We start from the raw sequence: 27,332 nt of genomic DNA on the forward strand, positions 1-27,332 counted from the left end.
TAAGCTTAAGGATTCAAACCTGAATAGAAAGGTCAGATAATTAGAGCGTATGGGTCAGGGTTGCCAGGTGTGAGTGACAAAGGCAAGACAAATCAAAACCAACCTAAAACCAACACAGTACCAAAATTTAAAATGCCCTTAATACACACATATTTGCTTTTAATTAGATTTTCAAGCATGATTTTTAACATGAGCTGCACATGATAATAATTTGACCTCTTTTTTTCAACAGAATGTCAGAGATGGATGGTCCCACTGTAACAGGTGTGAGTGTTATGGAATCAGATAATTCACTCCATCAGAAGGATAAAGGACCTGTGGTTGGTGGTTTGCGTCTTCGATCTGCTCCTGGTGCTTGTGTGCTCTTTGCTGGGGTTTTGTTACTGGTTGGCATTGGAGTGGCCGTCGGTGGATACTGGCCCCATCGCCATCGAAGACCAGTGACATATCATGCGCCATCTGGTCGCACGCCCTCAGAAAAACTGAAATTGGTTGGCCCTATTATTATGGGAGTAGGCCTTTTCATCTTCATTTGTGCAAACACACTACTCTATGAGAACCGGGACCACAGGCTGAAGCAAGCCAGAAAAAAAAATTTTTCACTGAAGGAGCGGCGAAACTCAAAAAACTGCTCAGAACCTGAAACGATCACCAACACAAACACTCTGGCTTTCTCTGAACTAAACATTCACTGCCTGCAAGAAGGTAATGCTGCTTCTGCACTCAAGTGCTTTTCCCCTTCCTCTGCCTCTTTGAACTCCAGTCAGATGAACTTTGACCTTCCAGAAAGCACAGATGCTGTTATGTTGATTCCTCCAGTAATCAAGCTGAACAGCTGCCTTATAAGATGCCCAAATGCTCCATCCCTTCTACAACACTTACCGGACTATGGTGAGATGGGCCAATGTAAAAGGGCAGGACAAATAATAACAGAGCATTCAGGTTTATCGTTAACAAGTACGGGAGAGTGTGAACCATTACAGTATACACAGACTGGGGATAAGTAGCCATAAAGTCTAAGATTTCTGTTGCTATTACATTTAAACTAGAAAAAGATCCCTAAGGCAGCCTTGGGTTCTTTGGTTTGTGCCTCTGGTGAACCCGTATGTGTTCTATGTAGAAGCCCATAACAAAGTATTTATTTCTTAAAAATCCAAAGATAGAAGACTTCTTTTTTTTTGTTTAGTTTTTTACCTAGAACACTTCAGTTCTCTGTCTAAGGAAAGCATAAAAAGTGCTATGTTGAACCGTAGGAATCGGTGTCTTCCTAAAAGAAAGGCTTCCTAGTAGAATCCTTTTAGGCGCTAAAAACCTTTAACTATCCAAAGAATCCTTCAATTTAATTTTTCAATTGTATATTCTTTATAACAAGCAGATTTAGTGCCATACATGATTGTATGTAAGATTTTGTGCTATACATGAATTTTTTCCACTGGGGAAAACCACCTGAAGATGCTGTGAGGAAAAATAGAAAAAATATGCTTCGTCTAACCCAATCTTATTTAAAGAGCACTGGATTTTTTTCCCGAAATATATTACTCTATAATCTAGAACTCTTCAGGGTTCATTGGTTGTTTGTGAGAACCTTTAAAGCTACAAATGAAGTAGAATTATTTTTGGAAGGTTACATTAAATTAAACCTTTTAACTATTTTTTACCAGGAGATCTTGGTTTAACTGCACATTAATGTTTAAATGTTTAATGTAGTGTTAATGTTTGTTAATGTAAATGTCACATTATTATTTATTTCACATACATTTTTGTGCACCAGGCACCCCCCATTTTGTAAAATTGGACACTTGGAACACAAAGAGGCAAAAATAAAACTTGGCTAATGTAAGTTTGGCCATAAAAGAGATTTGTAATAGATTTGTTTTTTCTGAAAAAAAGTGGATTTTAATATACTTGTTTTAATTAGCATCTTTTAATGAGCAAGACACCCATAGATCACAAGAGTCAATTTGAGTCCACATGTAAATTCGAGGCAAAACATCAGGCTATTCTAAATTCAATGGAAAATGTTATTGCAGTTTTCCGATCATGCCACAGAATATTATTTGAATTTAAGTCTGAGCTTTGACTTTGCCCTGCCAAAACACAAAGCTTTTACTGTAAAACACAAAGGTTTTAATTACACCACATCCCAATTTGTACTTGTGTTTTAGATCATTATTTTGTTGGAACTTGTATGTTTACCGTGAATTTATACTTTTAGCTGATTGGATCAGTTTCTCTTCAAAAGTGTGTTTATTTTTTTACTTTATCCACATTAGCTGTGATCATTTCCAGTTGAAATACAACCCTGAAGCATGATGCTACCTTGAACATGCTTGATCATAGAAATGGTGTTTCTAGGATGTTGGAATGTATTTGGTTTGTGCCAAACTTTATCCTTGGCTTTTGATCAAATGACTCAACATATCATCAGTCTATCTTATTAGACCACACATTCTTTTTCTGGCATGATACTTTCTCAGTAGTGGTATCCTTCTGGGCACTCTCCCAAAGACGCTGAATCCGTGAAGAGCTGATGATATTGTTAAGGTCTGCACAGGTTCTCATAATATTTCATCTCCAGCTCAGAAATCTTTTCAGTGTATATACTGAAATTATATATACTGAAAAAATACTGTATATATATATATATATATATATATATATATATATATATATATATATATATATATATACACACAGTACAGACCAAAAGTTTGGACACACCTTCTCATTCAAAGAGTTCACTTTATTTTCATGACTATGAAAATTGTAGAGTCACACTGAAGGCATCAAGGGCTATTTGACAAAGAAGGAGAGTGATGGGGTGCTGCGACAGATGACCTGGCCTCCACAGTCACCTGACCTGAACCCAATCGAGATGGTTTAGGGGTGAGCTGGACCGCAGAGTGAAGGCAAAAGGGCCAACAAGTGCCAAGCATCTCCCGGGGAACTCCTTCAAGACTGTTGGAAGACCATTTCAGGTGACTACCTCTTGAAGCTCATCAAGAGAATGCCAAGAGTGTGCAAAGCAGTAATCAAAGCAAAAGGTGGCTACTTTGAAGAACCTAGAATATGACATTTTTCAGTTGTTTCACACTTTTTTGTTATGTATATAATTCCACATGTGTTAATTCATAGTTTTGATGCCTTCAGTGTGAATCTACAATTTTCATAGTCATAAAAATAAAGAAAACTCTTTGAATGAGAAGGTGTGTCCAAACTTTTGGTCTGTACTGTATATATTGTTAGCACAGTATGCCTGTTAGAGATGTTGGTGCCTTGACAATGGGATGGATATATATATATACAGTATATATATATATATATATATATATATATATACAGTATATATATATATATATATATATATATATATATATATATATATATATATATATATATATATATAGTTATATCTGCAGCGTTCTGGATTTACAGTCACATACGTCAGTGCTTTAGTCGATTTTTAGGCGGCCCATGAACATTAAATGCAGGCTCCATGGTTGGCATATCTAATAAGAGTGTAGTACATTGCCAGTACATTGTTGCAGCAGAACTTATCATGTTTACCACTGTAAAAGTGTCATAATGTGTTTCACCCTTATTAGTTGGCAATTTATAAAATAGCACTTGGATTCTGCACAATTTGTTCTGAAAAGAAGTACAGCAGCACAAACATAAAACTATACATTAACCACTGTTTAGACTAGTCAGGCCATGAAAAGGCCATGATTTTTATAAACCATGTACAATCACAGTTAATTGAATGTAGTTACATGCTACTCAATTTAGACCAAAATTATGTAATGTGTGCGTGATCATGTTTTCAATTCCCTTTTTTTTTCTCTCTTCATATACTGATATAATGTGCTTTTGTGATCAAACTGTGCCCTGGCTGTAAAGGATAAACTGACCAAAATCACATTAAGTTCAAGGTCCTAAAACAAAGAAGTCCCAAGTCCCATCATACATTATGTAAACAATCTCCTGATTCACTTCTGACATTTAAATGTGCTTTTAAACATTCCTTAAGAGATTCTATTTATTTATTTGTTTTATCTATTTATTTTTTACATTGTTCATTAATTTCTTGATAATTTTCACATTAATTTAAAAATTCTAATGTGGTTTAATGTTTTAGACGTGATTTCGCATAGGAATAATCCATTGCCATGTGTTCACAAGATGTCTTATGTTTACTCGCCTTCAGTGAAATTTCTGAGATGTTTTTGCACTTGTGACCACATTATTTATATAATCACCTACATGTAATTTTTCCATAAAGGCCAGAGACTTGTGCAACATCCACACACCTGTCACTCATATATCAACTCTGTCTTGAACAATATATTTAATTTAGAAAACAATTAATAATTTCTGGCAATACATTGTTCATGTTTCTTTTCGTGTCTGCATTTTGGAAAGCTGCTGAAAGAAAAGGAATGTTTATGAAATAGTTATATATATAAAAATAATGTATTATTGGTACTGTTCGTGCTGTACTTTCACATGATTGTCAGAGATCATTTCTTGCCTGCTATACTGTCTTTACAAACATATTTATAGCGATAGACTACTGCATTTGTGAGTCTGCGTATGCATTTGTTCAAAGACATGATGTCAGACAAGTGCATAAAAGGATCAACCCCTAAGAAAGAACATTTTTAGTACCTCCCCCATTACATCCTGGGCCATATTGATCAAAACTCATCAGCAATTTCTTTTAATACAAAATTATATATATTGAAGCAATACAATGTCTTAAACAGACTTTATGCCAAATAAAATATTGTCATGATGACAAAAACATCGTCAAAACAAGTACAAACAGACTGTAAGTGGAATTGATGTTATCTCCATATAAAGACAATAAATCTAATAAACAGTTACTTGGCATTTTCAAAGTGAAGTTTTTTTAATCACACCTATACATATTTAAAGCTACACACATCTTAAGTTTTTTTTCAGATTCCCACAGCTATCAAAATGTGGCTAACAAAACAAATGCTATATATTTCAATATATAGTTTATATAGTATTTACTGCACATAAAAAAAAACGGTAAAAGGTTATATTAGCAAGCATTAACTGACAAAATGCTGCAGTGAAGAAAAAAAAGTTTTCTGCTGTTATGACAGAGGATTTGTTCTGGATAAGAGGGTAGAGCGACTTCACATCACCAATAATGCATCTGCGTTCATCTGAAAAAAACAAAACAACCCTCTGTCAGTGATGGATGAGGGAAAACTACTCTTTCTGCTTTGCCCAAATAAGATCATCAATTTCACACAGTAATGCGATCCAATATATGCGGTGTGTGAGACTCACTATGTCAGTAAATAGGTCGCCGTTGGATAATTTGGGGTAGATGACAGGAGTGTATGATGAAAGACGCCTGTCCCACTCAGTGGGGCCAAACACAGGCATGTCCTCCATAAAAATGCGTTTTAATTCACTGATGCTGGCATGATGGCTCAACAACACATTCTGAGTCACATCAGAGTCCTGAGAGAGAGAGAGAGAGAGAGAGAGAGAGAGAGAGAGAGAGAGAGAGAGAGAGAGAAGACAGCGTTCATAAGGTTTATTAATGCACTACACAGATTCCTTAGCCACTTTATTAGGAACACACGTTTATTTGCTCATGTATGCAATTATCCAATCTTAAAAAATTATCCAATACAAATACAGGTCAAGACTTTTAGTGGTAGTTTTTCAATGAGCCTGTGCCCATTGTAGCTTCAGATTCCTGTTCTTGGCTGAAAAAAGTGGATCTTATTGAGGTCTGCTGCTGTTGTAGTCCACTGCTCCAGACCTGTATCTGCATAACTTTATGCAGTGGCTGCTTGAATATTGCACAGATTAGCATGTGTTCCTAATAGAAAAAATAACAAATAAATATTAAAGAATAAATTAAGCACAAGTAAAATGTTTACACACCTCCAACATTAGATTGCTGTGGCGAATATAAATGGACTCGCCCTCAATTGTCTTATCTCTTCTCTGTATTAAAAAAATAAAACAAAACAAAAATGCAAAAAGTGAAGCAGCAGATGCACCGTATATATTTCCGTACCAATCCATTGTATGTAAATGCCTTATACCTTATGTTTAATATGCATTTGTGCATTTTGGTATGCAATTTAGTTTGTATAGTAAGAAATAATATAGATTAATTTAGACTGATTAGCCAACCTTTCTCTTGATTATGTTCTCTGTTTCCACCTGTAAAAGCAAAAAAAGGTGATGTTCACTGAAACAGTTTATTAGCTACAAATTAACAAGTGAGTTGAAGGTATTTTCATATATATATATATATATATATATATATATATATATATATATATATATATATATATATATATATATATATATATATATAAAAGATCCTTCATAAATATGTTTGCCAATTCAATATGGACATATCATTTTTAGTATTTACAATTTGTCCTTCTCACAGATAATGCACATGCAATACAGAACATTTAATAATTTGTTTGTTATTATCATTTATTTGTATTGTAAGTATGTGTGCAAGTTTTGGACCTTAGAGTCTTGTTTTATATTTTGTGTGATCTCCTGTGTGATGTCTAGTCTCTTTAGACTCTCATCTTGATAGGTTGGTCTTGTGATGCGAACAGATTGTGCAGTGGGAGTTGATGTCATTGGCTGGTCAGCTGGTGTCAGTGAGAAAGACAAGAATGGAAAGAGGTCTGAATCCTAATAAAGAACATTGTTTACCACAGTGGCTTCCTGTCACTGTTTCACCACCTTCATCTACAAGTTCCTTTTTTTTTTGTTGGGCTTTTTCACTATTCCTCGACCTCAAGATAAACTGACTGTATGCTTACTTATGTCATGTTTTACCTGGCATTTTTCTTCTATCTTCTGCCTTTGCCTGAATCTTAAGCAACTCCTCCTTTCTCTGTCTGTCCTCCTCAGCTTTCCTGTCCTCGCTCACTGTCAAGAGTGAAAGAGTTGAGAGAACATATGAGAAAAGATGAGAAGAATAAGCTCTGTGAGCAAAAGTGAAAGATGACTCACAAAGCCTAGCCAATACTTTTACCTGATGTTTTAGAAAAAGGCTCCAGCAGGATGTACCAGTCATCAATCACCTCCCTATGACGCTCTTCTGCTTTTGCTTCAGGCACATATGAAGGAAGTCTTCTGTCGTTAACCACATGGCTTCTCCTCGCCTCCTCTATGAGTTGCTGCTTCTGCACCTCCCTTAATCTGTTTTCTTCCAGAATCCATGTGTCTGAAAAACCTGCTGCAGTACAACCAATGAAGAAACCGACAAATCCTATTAATAGGATTCAGTCCTATTAATCCAATGCAGGATCGTATTACATAGTATGATTTATTTGTATATATTTGCGTTATTCTAACAAGAAAGAATTCATTTAACCACAAATTATAATTAGTTTACAATACCTGTGGCAACGAACTTCTCAATCTGCACTGGTGTAAACAGCACAAACCAATTATCTTCGACCTTATGTGATGTAGCGGGAATTTTCTTTTCCACTTCTTTAACTATCACTTGCTTTTCTTTGATTATTGTGGGTTTCGTTTCAAACAATACTTCCTTTTCCTTGATTGTGGCACTTTGAGGTATCAGGCCTGTTGCATCTTCAGAAATCTGTGTCATAGGTACTAGAACCAACAAACATATTTCTCACTGTATCTGTATTTGTGTAAAATCTTAAAACATTTTGAGACAGTCATCATTTTTTAAGGAATAAAAAAATTTAAATTTGCATCAATCTGTAATCATCTTTCACAAATGGTGCCACCATCAAACATGAGAGTCAGTAAGATCACATTTTAATCCCCATTCTGATATTTATGTAAACATTAATTCTATACCAGATGGCAAAAACTGAATATATTTATGATGTCACGTAGATATTAGTGGTTAATAGTTTATATGTAATTTTTTTACTGAACGGAAATTGGTCATTTTAGGAATCCATACAGCTTCTTTTCTTACTATGAAGTGAGGTAAAAAGAGATGATACAGGTTTTAAGCCTTTCATGCAGAGTGTCTAGAATGATAGGGATTTTAATAGTTAATTATAAAAGATGTAAATGAGCAATTGCAATATTTATAATTAAATTATACTGTTTTCTTTAGTCTCTAGACTACTTCCTATTTCTATAGTTTCAAGTCTATAACATGTTTCCTTCTATTAAAAAAAACTGCATTTAGTGGATGTAAGGAATATTGTTATATTTTGTTCAAAAACAATAGCAAAAAAACTCCTTTAGTGGTCTTAGTGGTCTAAAATTCTAGTGGTCCAACAATGTATAGTACTAATAAAATATAACTGAGAACAGACACAAATTTAAAAGAATGGATCAATCGGATCATCAAACAGTGGTTTGCTAATTAACAGAACTATACTATAATTATTTGCTTGATTCTAGATAAATGTAATCTAATCAGAGATTTAAATTTGTTAACAGTACCTGTGGCAGTGACCTTCTCAAGCTGTACTGGCATAAAAAGCACAAACCAGTCATCTTCATCCTCACGTACGGTAGCTGGATTTTTTCTTTCCTCTCCTCCAACTATCACTTGTGTCTCTTTGATGATCATGGGCATCTTTTTAAATGTTACTTCCTCTTCTTCGATTAGGACAGTTTGCTGAGGTCTCAGGTCTGCTTCCTCATCTTCGGAAATCAGTGTAATAGGCTCTACAAACAACAAACATATTTCTCACTGTATCCTTATTTGTGTAAAATCTTCAAACGTTTTGAGACAGACATTATTTTTTTAAAGAATAAATTTTTTTAATTTGCATCAATCTGCAATCATCTTTCACAAATGGTGCCTGCAGTGACCAGTTCTTGCCATCTGTCATCTTGCCATTTTAACCCTTATTCTGATATTTTTATGTAAACATAAATTCTAAACATTAATTCTATACCACATGGCAAAAACTGAATTTATCTAGATGTCACTTAGATATTAGTGGTTAATAGTTTATATGTAATTTTTTTAGTGAACGGAAATTTGTCATTTTAGGAATCCATACAGCTTCTTTTCTTACTATGAAGTGAGATAAAAAGAGATGATACATGTTTTAAGCCTTTTACGCATAGTGTCTAGAATGATAGGGATATTTCTTAGTGAATTATATAAGATGTAAATCAGCGCTTACAATATTTGTATTCAAATTATACTGTTTTCCTTGGACTCTAGACTACTTGCCATTTCTATAGTTTCAAGTCTTTAGCATGTTTCCTTCTATAAAGAACTTTATTTTGTGGATATCAGGAATATTGTTATATTTTGTTCAAAAACAATAAAAAAAAAACCTCCAGCATCAAATACTTTAGATCTTAAACTTTCTTTCGGCTTCTCCCATCAGGGGTCGCCACAGCGGATCATCCGCATGTTTGATTTGGCACGTTTTTACGCTGGATGCCCTTCCTAACGCAACCCTTCCCAACTTAATCGGGGTTCGGGAAAGTTGCTGGGGTCGGTTCCCTGACCGGGGATCGAACCCGGGCTGCAGCGGTGAGAGCGCCGCATCCTAACCACTAGACCACCAGGGAACCTCAAATATTTAGTGGTCTAAGATTCTAGTGGTCCAACAGACACAAATTCAAAAGAATGGATCAATCAGATTATTAAACAGTGGTTTGCTAATTAACAGAACTATACTATAATTATTTGCTTGATTCTAGATAAATGTAATCTAATGAGAGATTTTAATTTGTTAACAGTACCTGTGGCAGTGACCTTCTCAAGCAGTACTGGCATAAAAAGCACAAACCAGTCATCTTCATCCTCACGTACGGTAGCTGGATTTTTTCTTTCCTCTCCTCCAACTATCACTTGTGTCTCTTTGATGATCATGGGCATCTTTTTAAATGTTACTTCCTCTTCTTCGATTAGGACAGTTTGCTGAGGTCTCAGGTCTGCTTCCTCATCTTTGGAAATCAGTGTTATAGGCTCTACAAACAACAAACATATTTTTTATGCTTATGTAAACACATGGTGCCCAAAGTAACCAGTTCTTGCCGTTAAACATTTGATGCTCAAAGTCACTAAGATCACATTTTAATCCCCAGTCTGGTATTTTAGGTCGAAATTACTCTTTTAACCACATGCCAAAAATTGATGCCGTTGATCAGCATTAAATATTTTTCTTTTTTTAATCATTCTCCACATTAATGGTAAATTGCGAAATTTTAAGTAGACACCAAATGGCTTTAAGAACATTTGTTTTTAAATTTCATTTAACCTATTGAATTATTTCTTTATTTCTTTATTTATTGATTGTTATAATTGTATTGTGAAAGTTGTATACAGTGTTTTACTATTAAAAACCTTTAGTTGTACTCTCTAGTTGATCTTTGCATCAGTGTTATTGTGAAGAGGTTTGAATTGCTTGCTCACCAGCAGCTGGGAATACTCTACACATAGAAACATATTTAAAATATTTTTTTTTAATGTAAGATGTAAATTATCTCCAGGTTCAGGTTAACATCTCCTCATACTGTGCTGAGTGCACCTTAAAACTATTTTTTGAGGATGTTTGTGTACATTTCTTATGTTTACATGAAATATCAGAAAGGGGATTAATTCAATTCAATTCAATTCAGTTCAATTTTCTATTAAATTAAATAAATTTTTATTTGTAAAGCGCTTTTAACAATGAACAATGAAGGCAGCTTTACACAGATAATGTGGTGATTAAAAGTGAATTTAAAAAAAGTGGATTAAATTGCTTATTTGTTATGTTTAGTAGATATCAGAATTATTGTTTCATTTATTCATATTTTCATAACTTTTTTTTTGGCTAGTATTAATCAACTCTATTTGAGAACAAACACAACTTAACTTAAAACATTATATAAAAAATTTATAAAATGAAAAAAGAAAAATCATCTGTATTTAGCAATGGATCATTAATCAGCTGATGTATACTAGTAATCTATAATTGGCCCAAATTACCAGAAAATATCATTAATATATAATAAATAGCTAACAGTACCTGTGGCAATGACCTTCTTCTCAGTCTGCACTGGAGTAAAAAGCACAAACCAGTTGTCTTCAACCTCACGCACTGTAGCAGGATTTTTCCATTCCTTTTCTCCAACAGTCACTTGTGTCTCTCTGAAGATCATAGCCTTTTCTTTGATTGTGACTGTTTGCTGAGGTCTTATGTCTGCTGCATCATCAGAAATCAATGTCATAGGCACTAGAACCAATTTTAAGCAATAAACACATTTCTCATTCTAGCTGTCTTTGTGTAAAATCTTTGGACTTTTTGAGAAAATAAAAATTTCAGCAACTATTTTAGTATATCTCCTTAAGGGACAATACTATAGAATTGTCCCTTAATATACTTTAGGACAATTGCTCAATACTTTAAAACAGGGGTCACCAACCCTTTTTAAACTGAGAGCTACTTCTTGGGTACCGATTAATGTGAAGGGCTACCAGTTTGATACACACAGTTTTCAGTTTGATCTGAAATAACACATTTTCTCAATTTACCTTTTATTATATGTTATTATTAATAATTAATTATAATTATCAACAATGATTTGAAAAAGTAGGAAACAGCTATTTTTTTTTAGAAAAGGCCCGCGGTTACTCATGTGGTCCTTGCGGGCTACCTAATGCCTGCAGGCACCACGTTGGTGACCCCTGCTTCAGAGTAATCAATGTGCAGCTTGTATAGCAGTACAGATCTGCATAGAAGCTCACAGATTTACTGTCCTCTAAAAATAACTCAACATACAGCCATTATTGTCAAAATAACTGGCAACAAATGTGAGTACACCCTAAGTGAACATGTCAAAACTGTGTCCAAAGAGTCAATATTTAGCACTGCCTTAATTCTCCTGGACACAGAATTCACCAGAGCTGCACAGGTTGTTGCTGGGATCCTCTTCCACTCCTTAATGATGACATAATGGAGCTACTGGATGTTAGATACATGGTGCTTGAGGATGCCCCACAGGTGCTCAATAGGGTTCAGGTCTGGAGACATACTTGGCCACTCCATCACCTTCACTTTCAGCAAGGCAGTTGTCATCTTCGTGGTGTGTTTGGGGTCAGTTTCATGTTGAAAAACTGCTGTTCGGGTCATTGTCTGAAGAAAGGGCATTATGTTCTGCTACAGAATGTCACAGTACATGTTGGAATCCATATTTCCTTTAACTAACCACAGCTCCCCAGTACCAGCAGCACTCATGCAGCCCCAGACCATGATGCTACCACCACCATGTCTGACTGTAGGCAAGACACAGTTTTCTTGGTACTGCTCACCAGGGTGTAACCACACATGCTGGAAACCAACTGAGCCAAACAAGTTTATATAAGCATCATTAGATTACAGGACATGGTTCCAGTAATTCATGCTCTTGGACAGGTTGTCTTCAGCAAACTGTTTGTGGGCTTTCATGTGAGCCAGCTTCAGAAGAGGCTTCCTTCTGGGATGACGGCCATGCAAACCGACTTATTGTAGTGTGCTGTATGGTCTGAGCACCGACAAGCGGACATTCTGCTTTTTGCAACCTCTTTTGCAGCCTCTGCAGCACTCATCTGTTTTTTCTTTTGCACCTGACGCACTGCCAAAAACTCAACTTCTTTGACTGACCCTTGCGAGGCCTGTTCCAAGTGGAACATGTGTTGGAAAACCCTTGTATGACCCTGGCTACTGTAATGTAACTTTCAGTTTCAGTGTGTTAGCGATCTTCTTATAGCCTGGGCCATCTTTGTGTAGAGCAACAATTCTAATTCTGAAATCCTCAGAGTGTTCTTTGCCATAAGGTGCCATGTTGAACATCCAGTGGTCAGTATGAGAGAATTGTACTCAAAGCACCAAATCTTAACTGCCCTAATAAAAGATACACAAATTTGTATGGTCTTGACAAGCAATAGGACATGTGGCTTTGCATGGTTAACTGACTACAGTTGTTATCACTTAGGGTGTACTCACTTTTGTTGTCAACTATTTTGACAATAACGGCTGTATGATGTGTTATTTTCAGAGGACAGTAAATCTGTACTGCTAAACAAGCTGCACATTGATTATTCTAAAATATATCCAAGTTTCATTTCTATAGTATTGTAGTATCTATAGTATTATTCTATAGTATTATCCGATATACTAAAATGCTTGCTGAAACGTGAGGGGTGTACTCACTTTTGTGAGATACTGCAAGTGAAAGCAACATTCTGCAATCACCTTTTACATACAGTGACCATTTCTTGCCAAGATACAAAAAAGAACATTATCACTAGATAGATGAGGGCAAACCAATGTCATTAAATTTATATATAAACTATAAAAGAGATAAAACAAAAGAAGAGTTGAAAAAAGCAAGATGCATTAATTTCTCACCTGAAGGAACCAGATTCATTTCATGAGCTGTTTCTATCGTTTCTCTTCTCTCTTCATTGCATATTATCATCTTTACTTGCTTTTCAACTACTTGTACTTCCTCCTGTTTGGTCTCTTTGTAAACATCTACATTTGAAGCAAACGACAAAATAAAGGTGTATTTGTGTTTGCATAAACACATGTTAAAATGGTTATGTATCTCTGTGTTCACTAGTCTCCACACACCCGTTTCTCTCACATGAGTTGCTCTCTCCTCTTCCTTTATCTCACCCAAGTTTTTGTGTTCTTCTACCATATGTGGCCAAGGTGACTGGATATCAATTTCTACCAATTCAAAAGAAATAAATATGTATAAATAGTCTGATGTTTGATGACATTAAATAATTAAAGCTTTTAATGTAACAAATAACATTAATAACACAAGTACTGCATGTAAATGAAGCCACAGCCTCAGCAATTGCTTCTGGATTTTATGGAATAAATAATAAAGTTCATGTCTTCCTTCTTGAGGTATGGCCTTGCAATATGAACACTGGACATCATCCATGATTGTGTGCATTTTAAACTGGTGTTCTTTTCGCAATTCCAAATGCAAATGAAGATGCAATTACAGACATGCCTTGCACTTCAGGATGCCCCACAGGTGCTCAATAGAGTTCAGGTCTGGAGACATACTTGGCCATTTCATCATCTTCACCTTCAGCAAGGCAGTTGTCATCTTCGTGGTGTGTTTGGGGTCAGTTTCATGTTGAAAAACTGCTGTTCGGGTCATTGTCTGAAGAAAGGGCGTTATGTTCTGCTACAGAATGTCACAATACATGTTGGAATCCATATTTCCCTTAACTAACCACAGCTCCCTAGTACCAGCAGCACTCATGCAGCCCCAGACCATGATGCTACCACCACCATGCTTGACTGAAGGCAAGACACTATTTTCTTGGTACTGCTCACCAGGGTGTAACCACACATGCTGGACAACAACTGAGCCAAACAAGTTTATATAAGCATCATTAGATTACAGGACATGGTTTCAGGAATTCATGCTATTGGACAGGTTGTCTTCAGCAAACTGTTTGTGGGCTTTCTTGTGAGACAGCTTTTACAGCAATTACAGACATGGGTATGTCCAGAACTTTCTGAACTTGACTTTTTCACCCCCCATGCATACAAAGCTTGCAATAATCATTTTTTAGCAAATTTAATACGTACATCTCTTCTTAATATTTAATACTATTATGGTGAAACGTACCTGGAGATCATTTGACCTTTCATGAGGTCCCATGAATGCTCAATTTGTAACAATGCCACTATATGGCTAATAACCAGAATTCTATACAAAATTATCTAAACTTATATAGAATTTTAGATAAAAAAAAAATTGCAATAATGAATAATTTTCTGAATTAAATCAATGGAGACAAGCTGCTAAAAAATGCTATGGGTAGATTATATGACTATTTCTACATTACTACAGTGTCACTATTTTATTCCTAAACATTTTACAAACAGAATCTTGATTTATAATTATTATTAAAAAATTTTTTAACGGATAATCATCAGTCTGTCAGTACTATATGTCTAGAGTTTTTGTTTTACCTGTTGGAGGGAGTGCAGGTTTCATAGTCTGAGAGGATTGAGGAAGTGATTCCAGCAAAATGTGCCAGTCATCTTTCATCTGGACAGGAATAACAGTGTTTGCTCTGTGGCGTTCCATCTCTATCCACTGTCTAATTTCTGCTTTTTCCTCTGCTGTGACCATGGAATGACCTTGTAGATGTAAAAATACAAAAGTGGTGATGTGGATGGTATTTATACCACAAAATATGGGTTATACAGAAGATTTTAATTAATAGTTTTTTTCTATATACAGTAGTATGCAAAGGTCTTAGGCACTGTGATTTTCAAATTATTAGTTTTGTTTTAAAATTAAATTTTCAATCCAGTTCAATTTTATTTGTATAGCAGTGCCCCAAAAGCAGCTTTACAGAAATAAATTTAGTAGAAAAAAAATGGCGAGGAAAAATGTATTGAGATATACAAGAAAGAAACTTTGAGAGGAACCAGACTTTAAATAAAAGATTAACCCATCCTCATCTGGGTGGCACAATTTATTTTTTAAATGTTCAGTGATGGAGATTTGAGAGTTGATGCAAAACTGTTCATGGAAATTACAGCTTCAAGCCATTGTAGCAGAGCTGTTTATATTAATTATAGTCCAAAATCCCTCTTCATTTAACCCTACAAAAGTTAAGTCATATACATTTAGGCTGTTCATGTTTAATTTTATGACTTCTGCATTACTGGGTCAGTAATTCATCCCAAAAGTGTTTATTATAGCGCATCTGAAGACGTCCTATACAATTGAGTGCCTCCAGCTTTGTGCTAACAGTTTGGAAAAGAACCACATACATGTATAGTAGAAAGTCCAATACTTTTGGCAATATAGTGTGTATATACTGTGTATGTATGTGTATATATATATATATATATATATATATATATATATATATATATATATATATATATATATATATATATATATATATATTGCTTTTAACAGATTTAAAACTCTATCATTATAATTATAATTAGCATGAGATATATACAGAGGCACATATAATTTTTAGTGTAGCTGCTTACCTGCAATTGCTGAAGAAACCATCAAAGGTTTGCAATCCAACAAAAGGTACGATTCATCTCTTTCTCCTTGTTCTTTCCTTTTCCATTCCAGGTTTTTCTTCTTTTGTTCAGAAGATTCCACTCTTAGTAGTCTTGCCGGTGCTGAAGATTCAATTAGTTTGTGCTCCAGCAGAATGTACCAGTCATCGCTATCTCGTAGTTGTCTTCTCTCCAACATTTCTACCTCCTGAATTCTGACTTTCAGCCTTTCTATGTCTTGTAGCTTCTGTTCAATACTATCCACTTCTAGTAATGTTTCTTTTAGTTCCTCTAAATTATTCTCACACACCACTTGACCTGTATTTAGCATCAGTTCATGTTCTGCTTCTACTTCTTCGAACCCTCTCATCCTTTGTTTAGTATAGGTTTCTATTATCTGTGTTCTCTGTTCATACATTACTTCTTTGTCTATTTCCTCTTCATCTCCCTCTCGTTCTATCTTTTCCCACACATTTTTCAGTAGTTGATCAATAGATATAATATCTGAATATAAATCTTCTCCATCAATGTCTGGTCTAATTAGGTTTCTTCCCGTTTCTAGTTCCTCATGTTGTTCTAACACAAACTCTTTTCCTTCTTTGACAACCTTTATGTTCATCTCTGAGGTTCTTTCTACCCACTCCAGCTCTTCTCCATGATTTTCAGTTTGAGAGGACTCAATATTGTTCACTGAGGAAATAAACAGAAATGTTTATGAACCAGATCTACCAGTGTTGCCAGGTCAACAGATTTCCAGCAGAAAACTTTTTTTTATCAGATATCTGCATTAATCACATTTATTGTTTGAAATAATTTCAAAAATCAAACAATTTAACTTGAATTCTGTGATTTGGTTTGATCATTTACATTTTGGTTCCTTACTGAAAGAATCATTTAGCTATGGATTTATGTTTTTATTTGTAAACATATTACATGAAATTACTAAACTTCTTAAATGTTACTATATTTTTTTAGTAATGCCAAGAAGTGTAAAATATGGTTTGGAATGTTAAATGATTATGTTTGATCATTTTACTTGTTTTTATTAACTAGTTCTGAATAGCCTTTTGGGCTAGTTTATTCTAAAAGACCAGCCCACCCAATATCTATCCTGCAAGTATAAGGAGACAATTTTTAGCTACTTATATGTGCATAAATTCTGTAATTTTCTCCTTGAAAACCTCCATAGTGACAATCTGCAAAATCAGAACTTACCTGGTAGAGTCTTTAAGAGCCAGAGATTCGGAAGTTGATAAGTGCAGGGTTCAAGGAGGACAAACCAATCATCTGCTTGCAGTTTCCAAAGCTGCAATTTAGCACTTTCCAAAATGTCAGTATCTGTGCAAAGCATTTTAAATGTAGTCAAACTTTAACAAACTCTACCCTACTGTACTGTTTTTCACCTTAGCCATAATTATGGAGAAAAGAGCATGTTTAAAAACAGAGCTAAACATACAAGCGCAGAACTATATGAACAAAGAGAAAATTACATTTACCTGAAGATAAGGTTGACAACGATTGCTGAGTCTGAAAAGATACTGAGTGGCGTCCACCCAACAACTGAAACCACTCGTTATCCAGCCCATCTACTTTAGATCCCAACCACTCGTTATTCAGCCCATCCTTTTCATCTTTATAAGCAAGGGTCTCACCACCACTTGGTTTTTCTTTGTCTGCATACACATCTGGCTTATTTAGTGATTGCTTCTTACAAAATTCTCAGCCAGTGTATGCCACACACACACACACACACACACACACACACACACACACACACACACACACACACACACACACACACACACACACACACACACACACACAGAGTCAAACATACTTTAAATAGATTTATTGGACTCTACCTGGGTCATATGTAGACCATGGTTTATCAGAGCCAAGCACTTGGAACCAGTCAGACTTAGGTTGACTTGGACGCTTTAGTGACTCCAGAAAGGTTTCTTTTGCTAAAAGAATAAGTATTAACAGTTGCTGAGACACATGCAGATGCTCTTATAAACACTAGGCTGTATTCATGCTGGTGACTTAAACCCAATTGTTGCACAAAGGTATATAAGCAGGGACAGTTATGCATATTAAGAGGTGGGTTGAGTTCCATAGTTGATATTCTAGGTGTACCATTTAGATGCCATTCACCTGCATGAATTTCAAGTCTTTGTGGTACCCAAATAAAATAAATTCAATCAAAACTTTGAGTTGCACATCCAAGGCAAGGTTTTTCAATAACATTGATGTTGTTAAAACAAACAAGCCCAATGAAGGATTCAGTGATCAAATTCTGTAACAAGTTTCAATGTTCACTTAAATCTTTGAGTCTCTCATTTTAACAGATCGCTATAAACACGCACCTTTTCTTTTGAGGGCTGAACGTGGGAAAACTGGAGCTGGACGCTTAATGGTGGAGCTTGCCTCTAGAGCTTCTGCATGTGTGGGCCCCTGGAAACAAAACCTAGAACCGAAGTGTAGCAGCCCCTCTGGGGCCTGCTTAAGATTCCTAAGATAAAAATAAGCATGTGTTAAATATTGATATACTGGTTTATTTGTTTAAAAGGGGATAGTATTTTTTGTTTTCCATCATGTAAACTGAAGCAGAAGCTTGATTTAGAGAAAATACTTATTGCTGTAACTTATTACAAAATTGATGTGATTATGGCTACCTGAAGAAGGCATGATGCTCCACCGCATTTTTCCAAAGGCATTTGCAGGCACGATAGCTGGACAGACTGAATTTGATTGTATTTTCAGATGTATCCTCCTTAGGATTCGAAGACAATCAGTTTAATATTCTCAATAAAAAAATTTTTTGTTAATATATTTGCTCTTAGAAATTATCCAAAATGATATGCAAAGAAATATCCAGTACTGTGCATAGTTTTGATTCACTTGTAAAAAATGCAGTAAAATAAGAATGCTTTAAAACATAGAAGTTTTACTATAGAAACTAATAAACTTTTTTTTTTATCAATTAGCAAAATGGTAAGTAAATAAAAAAGAGAAATTTAAATCAAATCAATATTTAGGATGACCATTCATTGCCTGCAAAACAGCATCAATTCCTCTAGGTACACTTGCACTTCTAGGTACAGATTTTTAAGGAGCTCAGCAGGTAGGTTGTTCCAAACATCTTGGAGAGCGAAGCACAGACTTTCTGTGACTGTACACTGCCTTAAATCCTTCTGTCTCTTCATGTAATCCCAGACAGACTCAATGACATTGAGATCAGAACTGTAAATGTTTGATAGGCTGTGTGTTTGGGGTCGTTGCCCTGCTGCAGAATAAATTTGGGGCCAGTTAGACACCTCCCTGATGATAATGCATGGTAAAAAATTATCTACCTGTATTTTTCAGCATTGAGGACATTATTAATCCTCATTAAATCTCCAACTCTATTTGCCAGAAATGCAGCCCCAAACTTGCAGGAAACCTCCACCATGCTTCATCTTTTTTTGTTGTTGCTATTTTCCTATGTTTTGTTTATAGTTGATTCACTTAGTTTTGTTTTCATGTCCACAATTCCTGAATGAAGACCACTTCTAGACAGACTTCTCCAGACCGTAAAAGGGTATAGCTGGGTCCCTACGCTTTGGCAGTTCTTTGCTGGTGGTGCTATTGGACATCTTCCGATATTGAAGGGAAGTAAACAAGATGTGTCTTACATTTGTTATGTTTAGTTTCCTTTGCCAACCACTGTGTCTATGGTTTCTTAACATTGCCATTTTTGTTTTAAACTATATATAATAAAAAAAAAATTATTAGTAGCACCTGCTTGTTATAATTGGTTAATTATACACCTCATCTGATCCTACAAAATCCCTGACTTTGTGCAGGTGTACAAATTGTGCAAGTAAAAGCGTGCTTACCACGTTTTTTTAAGCATTCTTACTTCACAACATCTTTTTACAAGTGGCAAATTTTTTTGCACAGTACTTTTTGACTAATCACTTCATGCTCCAGATTATTTCCTATCTTGAGCCACAATGTGATACACATGCTTCAGTACCTCTAAATTTAAAATCCTGGCCTGGAATTTGCTGTTTCTGTAAAACATATTCAGAATGCTAGGCCAGACAAAACACTGTGTCTTCTCCTCATCCTCATACACCATTAGACCATTGGCACATACTCCCAGCATCACATCTTCTCCAATGGCATTCTAACTCACAAATAAATAAACACAAGCAAATAAAAAACATGTATACATATTGCCACAAAGAAACACGAGGGAGCTGTATGCCAACAAGAGTAAGCACTTTTTTTTTATGCTACCTTAGCAGGATGTAGGTGTACTCCGTACATGTCGAGAGTTTTGATATTCTGCAGGAAAAGCTGATCTGCATCAGCAGGACTCATGGATCTGCATCAACACATACAGAGAAAGAAATTGTGTTTTTATATGGTTGTGTGTGAGTGTGTGTGCATGTGTGAATTTTTTTATGTTTTCTCATGTTATTTTAAAAGCAATAAAACTTAAACATATATGTTTTTCTTGACATATTATTTGTAATGCATTTTTTTAAATATATTTTATGTTAGATGGCTACTTTATTGAAAATGCTTAATATTATGACACTGATCATGATTATATATATATATATATATATATATATATATATATATATATATATATATATATATATATATATATATATATATATATATATATATATATATATATAACCAAAATACTTGAGTGAGCGATGCAGCTCTATCACTTCTTCTTCCAGCTCTGGAGTCTGATTGGGTGCAAAGGGAATGTTTCTGAAGAACTCTTTTCCATGTAGTTCAGAATTATAATCCCCATATTCTGACTGGATCATATATGATCCCAAAGCTGCCAACATATCTGATGGACAGGGTAGATGGCTATTCAGGATGTCTTTTCTCAGCTGAAGACACAGTAAATATCTGAGGGGAAAAATAATAATGAGTAAGAAAGTAAATAAATACACAAAGCACATAGCTTATTCACACACATTAACAATGGGCAGACATTCTCAGCAACTGAAACATGTTTAAACAGCTTGAACAACTTTTGTTGAAGCTTGATGAATGTGTGATTACAGCGTGTTTACAGTTTCTCTCTCTTTATGAGGGCCAAATTTTCAAAGAATTATACAAAACAGATATTTTGACATAGCAAATGCTATGCCACTGGTATTTATTACTGGAATTTTTTACTTGACAGGAAAGCTAGAGACAAAATATGCTGTTTGGTTAGTATATTTCAGTTTATGATGTGTGTTAAGTTAATGTTTCTTCTTCTTCTTCTTCTTCTTCTTCTTCTTCTTCTTCTTCTTCTTCTTCTTCTTCTTCTTCTTCTTCTTTCGCCACAGCAGACAATCTGTCTCCTTACCCCCCTGTCCTCTACATCTGCCTCTTTTAAACCAAATACCTGCATGTCTTCCTTTACCACATCCATAAACCTCCTCCATGGTCTTTCTCTTTTCCTCCCTCCTGGTGGCTCCATCCTCAGCATTCTTCTACCGATATGCCCCATGTCTCTCATCTGCACATGTCCAAACCATCTCAATCTTCAGCTCTTCTACCTCCAGCTCCACCTCTTGTCTTTGACTCAATGCCACAGTCCATACAACATACAACATCGCAGGTCTCACCACAGTCCTATAAACTTTCCTGTCAACCTGTCCATCACCACTGCAAACAGGAAAGGGCTCAGAGCCGATCCTTGATGCAGTCCAACTTCCACCTTAAACCAGTCTGTCTTCCTACTGCACACTTCACTGGTGTCCTTATACATGTCCTGCACCACCCTCACATACTTCTCTGCCACACCTGACTTCCTCATACAATACCACAACTCCTCTCTTGGCACCCTGTCGTACGCTTTCTCTAAACCCACAAACACACAATGCAACTCATTCTGACCTTCTCTATACTTCTCCATCAACATTCTCAAAGCATGTTAAGTTAATGTTTGAAAACTGTAATTATTTGTAGTAGGCTCTAAAAGTCCATGAAAAGAAAAAAAAGCTTCTATTTTGCATTGATCCCAAAGATCAACAACAATTTTCTTCACATAATATATGTTGTAGAAATATGAGTGAAATGCAGAATGTTTGAAATATTTACATACATTTTGGAGTTTATTAGTGTTTGCTGTGTCCACTTTTTTGCAAAGCAGGTAATGACTCTATTTTAAATCAAATCTATTAAAGTGGCATCTAAACACCCACTTCAATGGAAGAGATCTGACCTTTTTGTCCAAAACATTTAATATGGTCAATATCACAAATTTATCTACATTTAAAAAGCAACCTAAAATTAGATAAAATATTTAGTATTCAAGATTTTGTTTTATGCATTATTTTCATAAAAAATGCAAAAGCTGAAAGAGCCTAAAGAATTCCTAATTTCTACTGAGGTTAAGGTTATGGTTAGTGGTAGGTTTATGCATAGTTTCAGCTACAGCAATACACAAAATGGCTAAAAGAAGACTGTCACCTGACTGTCACACGTATTTTTTCTTCGCCAAACTTTTAGTACAAAATTGGGAACGCACAATTTTGTATAAAACCTTTGTTTGCTGTAGCAATAACAATTTGGTTACAAACTGGAACTAACCCTGTTTTAGTATGAAAAGGTTTATGTACACAAAGCAAGCTCCATGAAGAAATTGTTTGCCAATGTTGTGGGAGAAATCGGGTGGCATGCAAAGGAATCTGATCTTAACCAAACTGAACACCTTTGGGATGAATTGGAACTGACTGAACCCCAGGACCCCTCACTTGACATCAGAGCCTAATCTGACTAAGCTCTTGTTGCTGAATGGTCACAAATCCCCACAGCTATGCTCCAAAATATAGTGGAAAGCCTTCCTAAAAGATTGGAGGTTATTTTACCAACTAAGTGGAACTACATAGGGAATGGGATTTTCAAAAAGCATATACAGTATTGGTGTAATCTGCATAGTTTTGGCCATATAAAATATCTATGACAATGTATGAAAGGAGAACTAGAGCAAAAGAGGAATAGAGATAGAGTTTACCTTGTTATGTCCTCAGCCAGTTCAGAAGGGTCAGGTGGGTAAAACTTGACACTGAATGTAAATGTAGCATCATGACCTAAAACCACAAACAGCAGTAAACATAATCATAGTAGAGACACATAGATTTGATTTGATCTAAACAAAATATTATAATTTTACTTACTTTTAATCTGCTTGTGAACCTTTTTTGAAAGGTCCAGCCACAACTGAAAAAGAAAAAAGTCTACTTCTATAAAGTCATATTGAAACTCTTAATAGTTGAATAAGATGCTAACTTATATAATGAAAATGTGTACTCTTTAACATGCACATCATACTATCTAGAATGAAATCACTCACCTTGTTTTTGGATGAATCCCATGCTACCAGGCCAAAATAATCCCTTTCCAGCAGATTGAGATAATCACAGACGTTATCAAACAGAACCTGGCCCACTGCATTTTTCTATAAACACAGATACACAAAAATGCCCTCTTAATTGGAGATTTCTCTAAGACTTTTGATAAAAGTATTAGTAGGTAAATACAGGGACTGTAAACTGACCTCCAGGTCCCGCTCAATGATAGTGTCGTCCAAAAGTATAACTTGCCAAGAAATTGTTGTCATCTTTGCTCTCCTTCCACACAGATTTTTATACAGTCAACTAAAATGAATTGCAACATTGCAAATAGTTAGCTATTATAAAATTGTTATTTACATGCTACAGTGGTATTTTACACCAAAATACCACGTAATATGAAAAATAAGACATACATTTATTTATACTTCTGTATTATTTCTGTTGCTTCTTTAATCTGTTAAACAACACAGATTTGTTTTTTAAAGGTTATTAGTAATTTAAAAGTTATTTCTTATAACTTTTAAATTACTAATAACCTTTAAAAAACAAAGAAAATGGTTGTATAAAATGAACACAACAAATGAAATTTCCATGCTACCAATTATGAAAATGATATTCTAAGAATTCAAATAATATTTTCTTTAATCAAAATATTTGTAGCAAAATTTTAGTAAAAATATTGCTTTCACTATTTTTAAATAAAATCAATTGTTGCCACAAATCTTTTTCAAATTATTATTATTATTATTAGTAGTAGTAGTAGTAGTAGTAGCATGTGCATGTTTATTAAAAAGATCAGAATCTCAAAAATACAAAATAGTTGGATAAAATCATAAATTACTAACTGGATTTAATATTTCGGCATGTGCGCTTGTAATTGTATCTGCGCATGTGTGAGGGATAGAAAGTTGCCCTGCCCACACTGCACTGTTCTGTTGAAAGATATGGCTATGAATGTTTTAAGGAGATAAACATACCACCCCCCTAACAAGCTCACAAACACGTACATGTAGGAATAAACACACACATATGTACACATATACAAAAATAACACTAAATCTCTAGTAATAGTGGACTACTGCAGATAAATAGCACACAAAATTTACCACCAATTAAAATATAAGGAAGTAAGACTTGGAAAAAAAAATGTGCTTGATAAAGCCTTTCCCGCTTTTTCTGATATTTGCATGTAAATACTTTCAGGACTGAAATATGTTCTGCTTATTTCCCCAAAAATAATTCTACTTATATTTATTGAATTAACTTTTCATTTTTTATTATTCTTTTAACAAAGTTGTTGTAGGTGCTAAAGAAATATTTTATTGAATGTAAAAAAAATAAATAAATAATAAAATATTACTTAAACATCACTTCAATCTTTCATAATTCAAAGGCAAGATATAAAAATTTTAATTAATCTATAGATTACATGCAGAACATGCAAATAAAAGCATAAATGTAGAAAATATAATTAAATGACTTTTTCCAACTATAAAGTACAGCCATACAAAGAACAATTTATATTTATATTGACTTCATTTTTACCAGGTCATATGAGCACACAAATTATCAGCTGCATAGATTGGACATGTCTAATGTTATCATTTTTCATTATTATTATTTATTAAATTAACCAGAAAAATAATAAACTTACCTGATGAAAAGAAATGTTGGTCAGCTCTCACTTGCTTACTCCAGACCCCAGGGACGAAGGAGGCAACTCATTCGAAGCTTCCATGACGTTAGAGCAGAGATAAGGAGGAAGAAAGCGTAAAAAAAAAAAAAAGTTTTTTGTAGTAGGCATACAGTAACTACTGCAGTAAGTACAGGGAATTTCCGCATGAAAATTGTGCTCCACTATTACTCATCAAGTATCATTTTACATTCCTGATTAACATAAGATTAGATTGTCCAGAATTTCAGGACAATTATGTAAAATTATTAATTTTATAAAATTATTCTTTCTAAATGTAAGAAATTTATTTCTGTATTATTTTATTTTCCTAATTTTTAACTCTTTTAATCATGCAACCCATGATACTACCTATAAATATAAATCTGATTTTGATTACAGTTTAACAAAATACCAATAAATATATGATTAAAATTGATACTATTAAGTAATGTAATTATATATATATATATATACACAGTACAGACCAAAGGTTTGGACACACCTTCGCATTCAAAGAGTTTTCTTTATTTTCATGACTATGAAAATTGTAGAGTCACACTGAAGGCATCAAGGGCTATTTGACCAAGAAGGAGAGTGATGGGGTGCTGCGCCAGATGACCTGGCCTCCACAGTCACCTGACCTGAACCCAATCGAGATGGTTTAGGGGTGAGCTGGACCGCAGAGTGAAGGCAAAAGGGCCAACAAGTGCCAAGCATCTCTCGGGGAACTGCTTCAAGACTGTTGGAAGACCATTTCAGGTGACTACCTCTTGAAGCTCATCAAGAGAATGCCAAGAGTGTGCAAAGCAGTAATCAAAGCAAAAGGTGGCTACTTTGAAGAACCTAGAACATGACATTTTTCAGTTGTTTCACACTTTTTTGTTATGTATATAATTCCATATATAATTCCACATGTGTTAATTCATAGTTTTGATGCCTTCAGTTTGAATCTACAATTTTCATAGTCATGAAAATAAAGAAAACTCTTTGAATGAGAAGGTGTGTCCAAACTTTTGGTCTGTACTGTATATATATATATATATATATATATATATATATATATATATATATATATATATATATATATATATATATACACACACACACACACACACACACACACACACACACACACACACACACACACACACACACACACACACACGCACACATTATCCATTTTAATAAGAATACCTGTACACCTTCCTATTTATGCTTTCAGCCAATCAGCCAGTCACTTTTAATACTTTAATACTTTATTTAAATGTTATATTCTATTTCTATGTTTCATGTTTACATGTTGGACAGTCGTATAAAGCATTTCACTACATGCTGTACTCTGTATGTACGTGTATGTGACAAATAAAATTTGAATTGAATTGAATTGATTAATGTCTGTGACTAACTATGGGATGTATGTTGGCACCAGATGTGCTGGTTTGAGTGATTCATAAACAGCTGATTCCTTGGGATTTGCTTTTACAACAGTCTCTACATATAGTGCATATAAAGTCTTTTGAGATTTTTTGACTATGAATGATAATTGGCCGCATAGCACTTTTGCCAAGGCATATCTTTGTATGATTAATATTACTATTTTTTGCCCTAAAACTGACATTATACATCATCTATCTGTTTTTTTCTCCAAAGATGTCAAGTATCATATATCAGACAATAATCACAGCTCAAATTACAGTTTAATTTAGGATAATAAAAAAAATAGCTGGTGTTCTCAGTTTCTTCAACTTGAAACACATTAAATATGTTTATATTTATTTCTGTTGAAATCAACTATACAACCATAAGTATGTGGACACCCACTCAAGCACTCACAAATATTTTTGTTAAATATCATAATCCAGATAAACCCATCCTTTGCTGTTAGAATAACCACCACTCTTTTAGGAAGGCTTTGAACTTCACACTGGAGCATGGGTATATGGATTTTGCACATTTAGCCACAAGAGCATTGCGGTGGGTTTCAACCAATCACCTCAATTGGTGGGATCCAATTAGTACAAAAGGTATTTAATGGGATTCAATTCTGAGCTACAGGCCTCCTGATTTCTTCCACATCCCTTTGGCCAAACTCTGTATTCACTGTTCCTCTTCACACAGAACTGTCCTCCTTGAACTGGATTGGGTCTCATTGGGAAATCTTGTTTTTTTCTGCAAAATTTCTCCTAAATCTCAGAAGTGGCATTTTTAGATGCAGCGAGATATACATAGTTAAATGAAATAGTTTTACTGTTCACTATTTTGGCATTGGCC

General features: G+C 34.7%; 1 protein-coding gene across 1 annotated transcript; it reads right to left on the bottom strand.

Moving 5' to 3' along the window:
• Positions 1-4,083: 4,083 nt before the first annotated feature.
• epb41b (erythrocyte membrane protein band 4.1b) lies at positions 4,084-25,137 on the bottom strand. The gene is made up of 28 exons (XM_083529846.1): positions 25,041-25,137; positions 24,232-24,318; positions 23,590-23,689; positions 23,386-23,490; positions 23,210-23,252; positions 23,047-23,122; positions 20,727-20,945; positions 20,307-20,394; positions 20,041-20,193; positions 18,698-18,795; positions 18,389-18,534; positions 17,885-17,986; positions 17,519-17,695; positions 17,238-17,360; positions 16,005-16,712; positions 14,961-15,131; positions 13,365-13,688; positions 11,004-11,180; positions 9,733-9,960; positions 8,467-8,694; positions 7,429-7,650; positions 7,061-7,264; positions 6,862-6,954; positions 6,541-6,671; positions 6,190-6,219; positions 5,935-5,997; positions 5,326-5,502; positions 4,084-5,198 (listed from the first exon to the last, which is right to left on the bottom strand). The coding sequence occupies exons 3-28, from the start codon at positions 23,650-23,652 to the stop codon at positions 5,169-5,171; spliced, it is 4,179 nt and encodes a 1,392-aa protein (XP_083385972.1). The 5' UTR covers positions 23,653-23,689; positions 24,232-24,318; positions 25,041-25,137; the 3' UTR covers positions 4,084-5,168.
• Between the last annotated feature and the right edge of the window lie 2,195 nt (positions 25,138-27,332).

This window comes from Silurus aristotelis, assembly GCF_946808225.1.
Source record: "Silurus aristotelis genome assembly, chromosome: 25".
NCBI lineage: Eukaryota > Metazoa > Chordata > Actinopteri > Siluriformes > Siluridae > Silurus > Silurus aristotelis.

Excerpts from the sequence above, each read along its gene's own strand:
- epb41b (XM_083529846.1), bottom strand. The coding sequence starts at position 23,652 with ATGACAACAATTTCTTGGCAAGTTATACTTTTGGACGACACTATCATT. Across the intron at positions 13,689-14,960 it reads ACCTGCACTCCCTCCAACAG|AAATTGATATCCAGTCACCT; the intron begins GTAAAACAAAAA and ends TTGAATTGGTAG. Across the intron at positions 9,961-11,003 it reads GAAGAAGGTCATTGCCACAG|AGCCTATAACACTGATTTCC; the intron begins GTACTGTTAGCT and ends TGTTGTTTGTAG.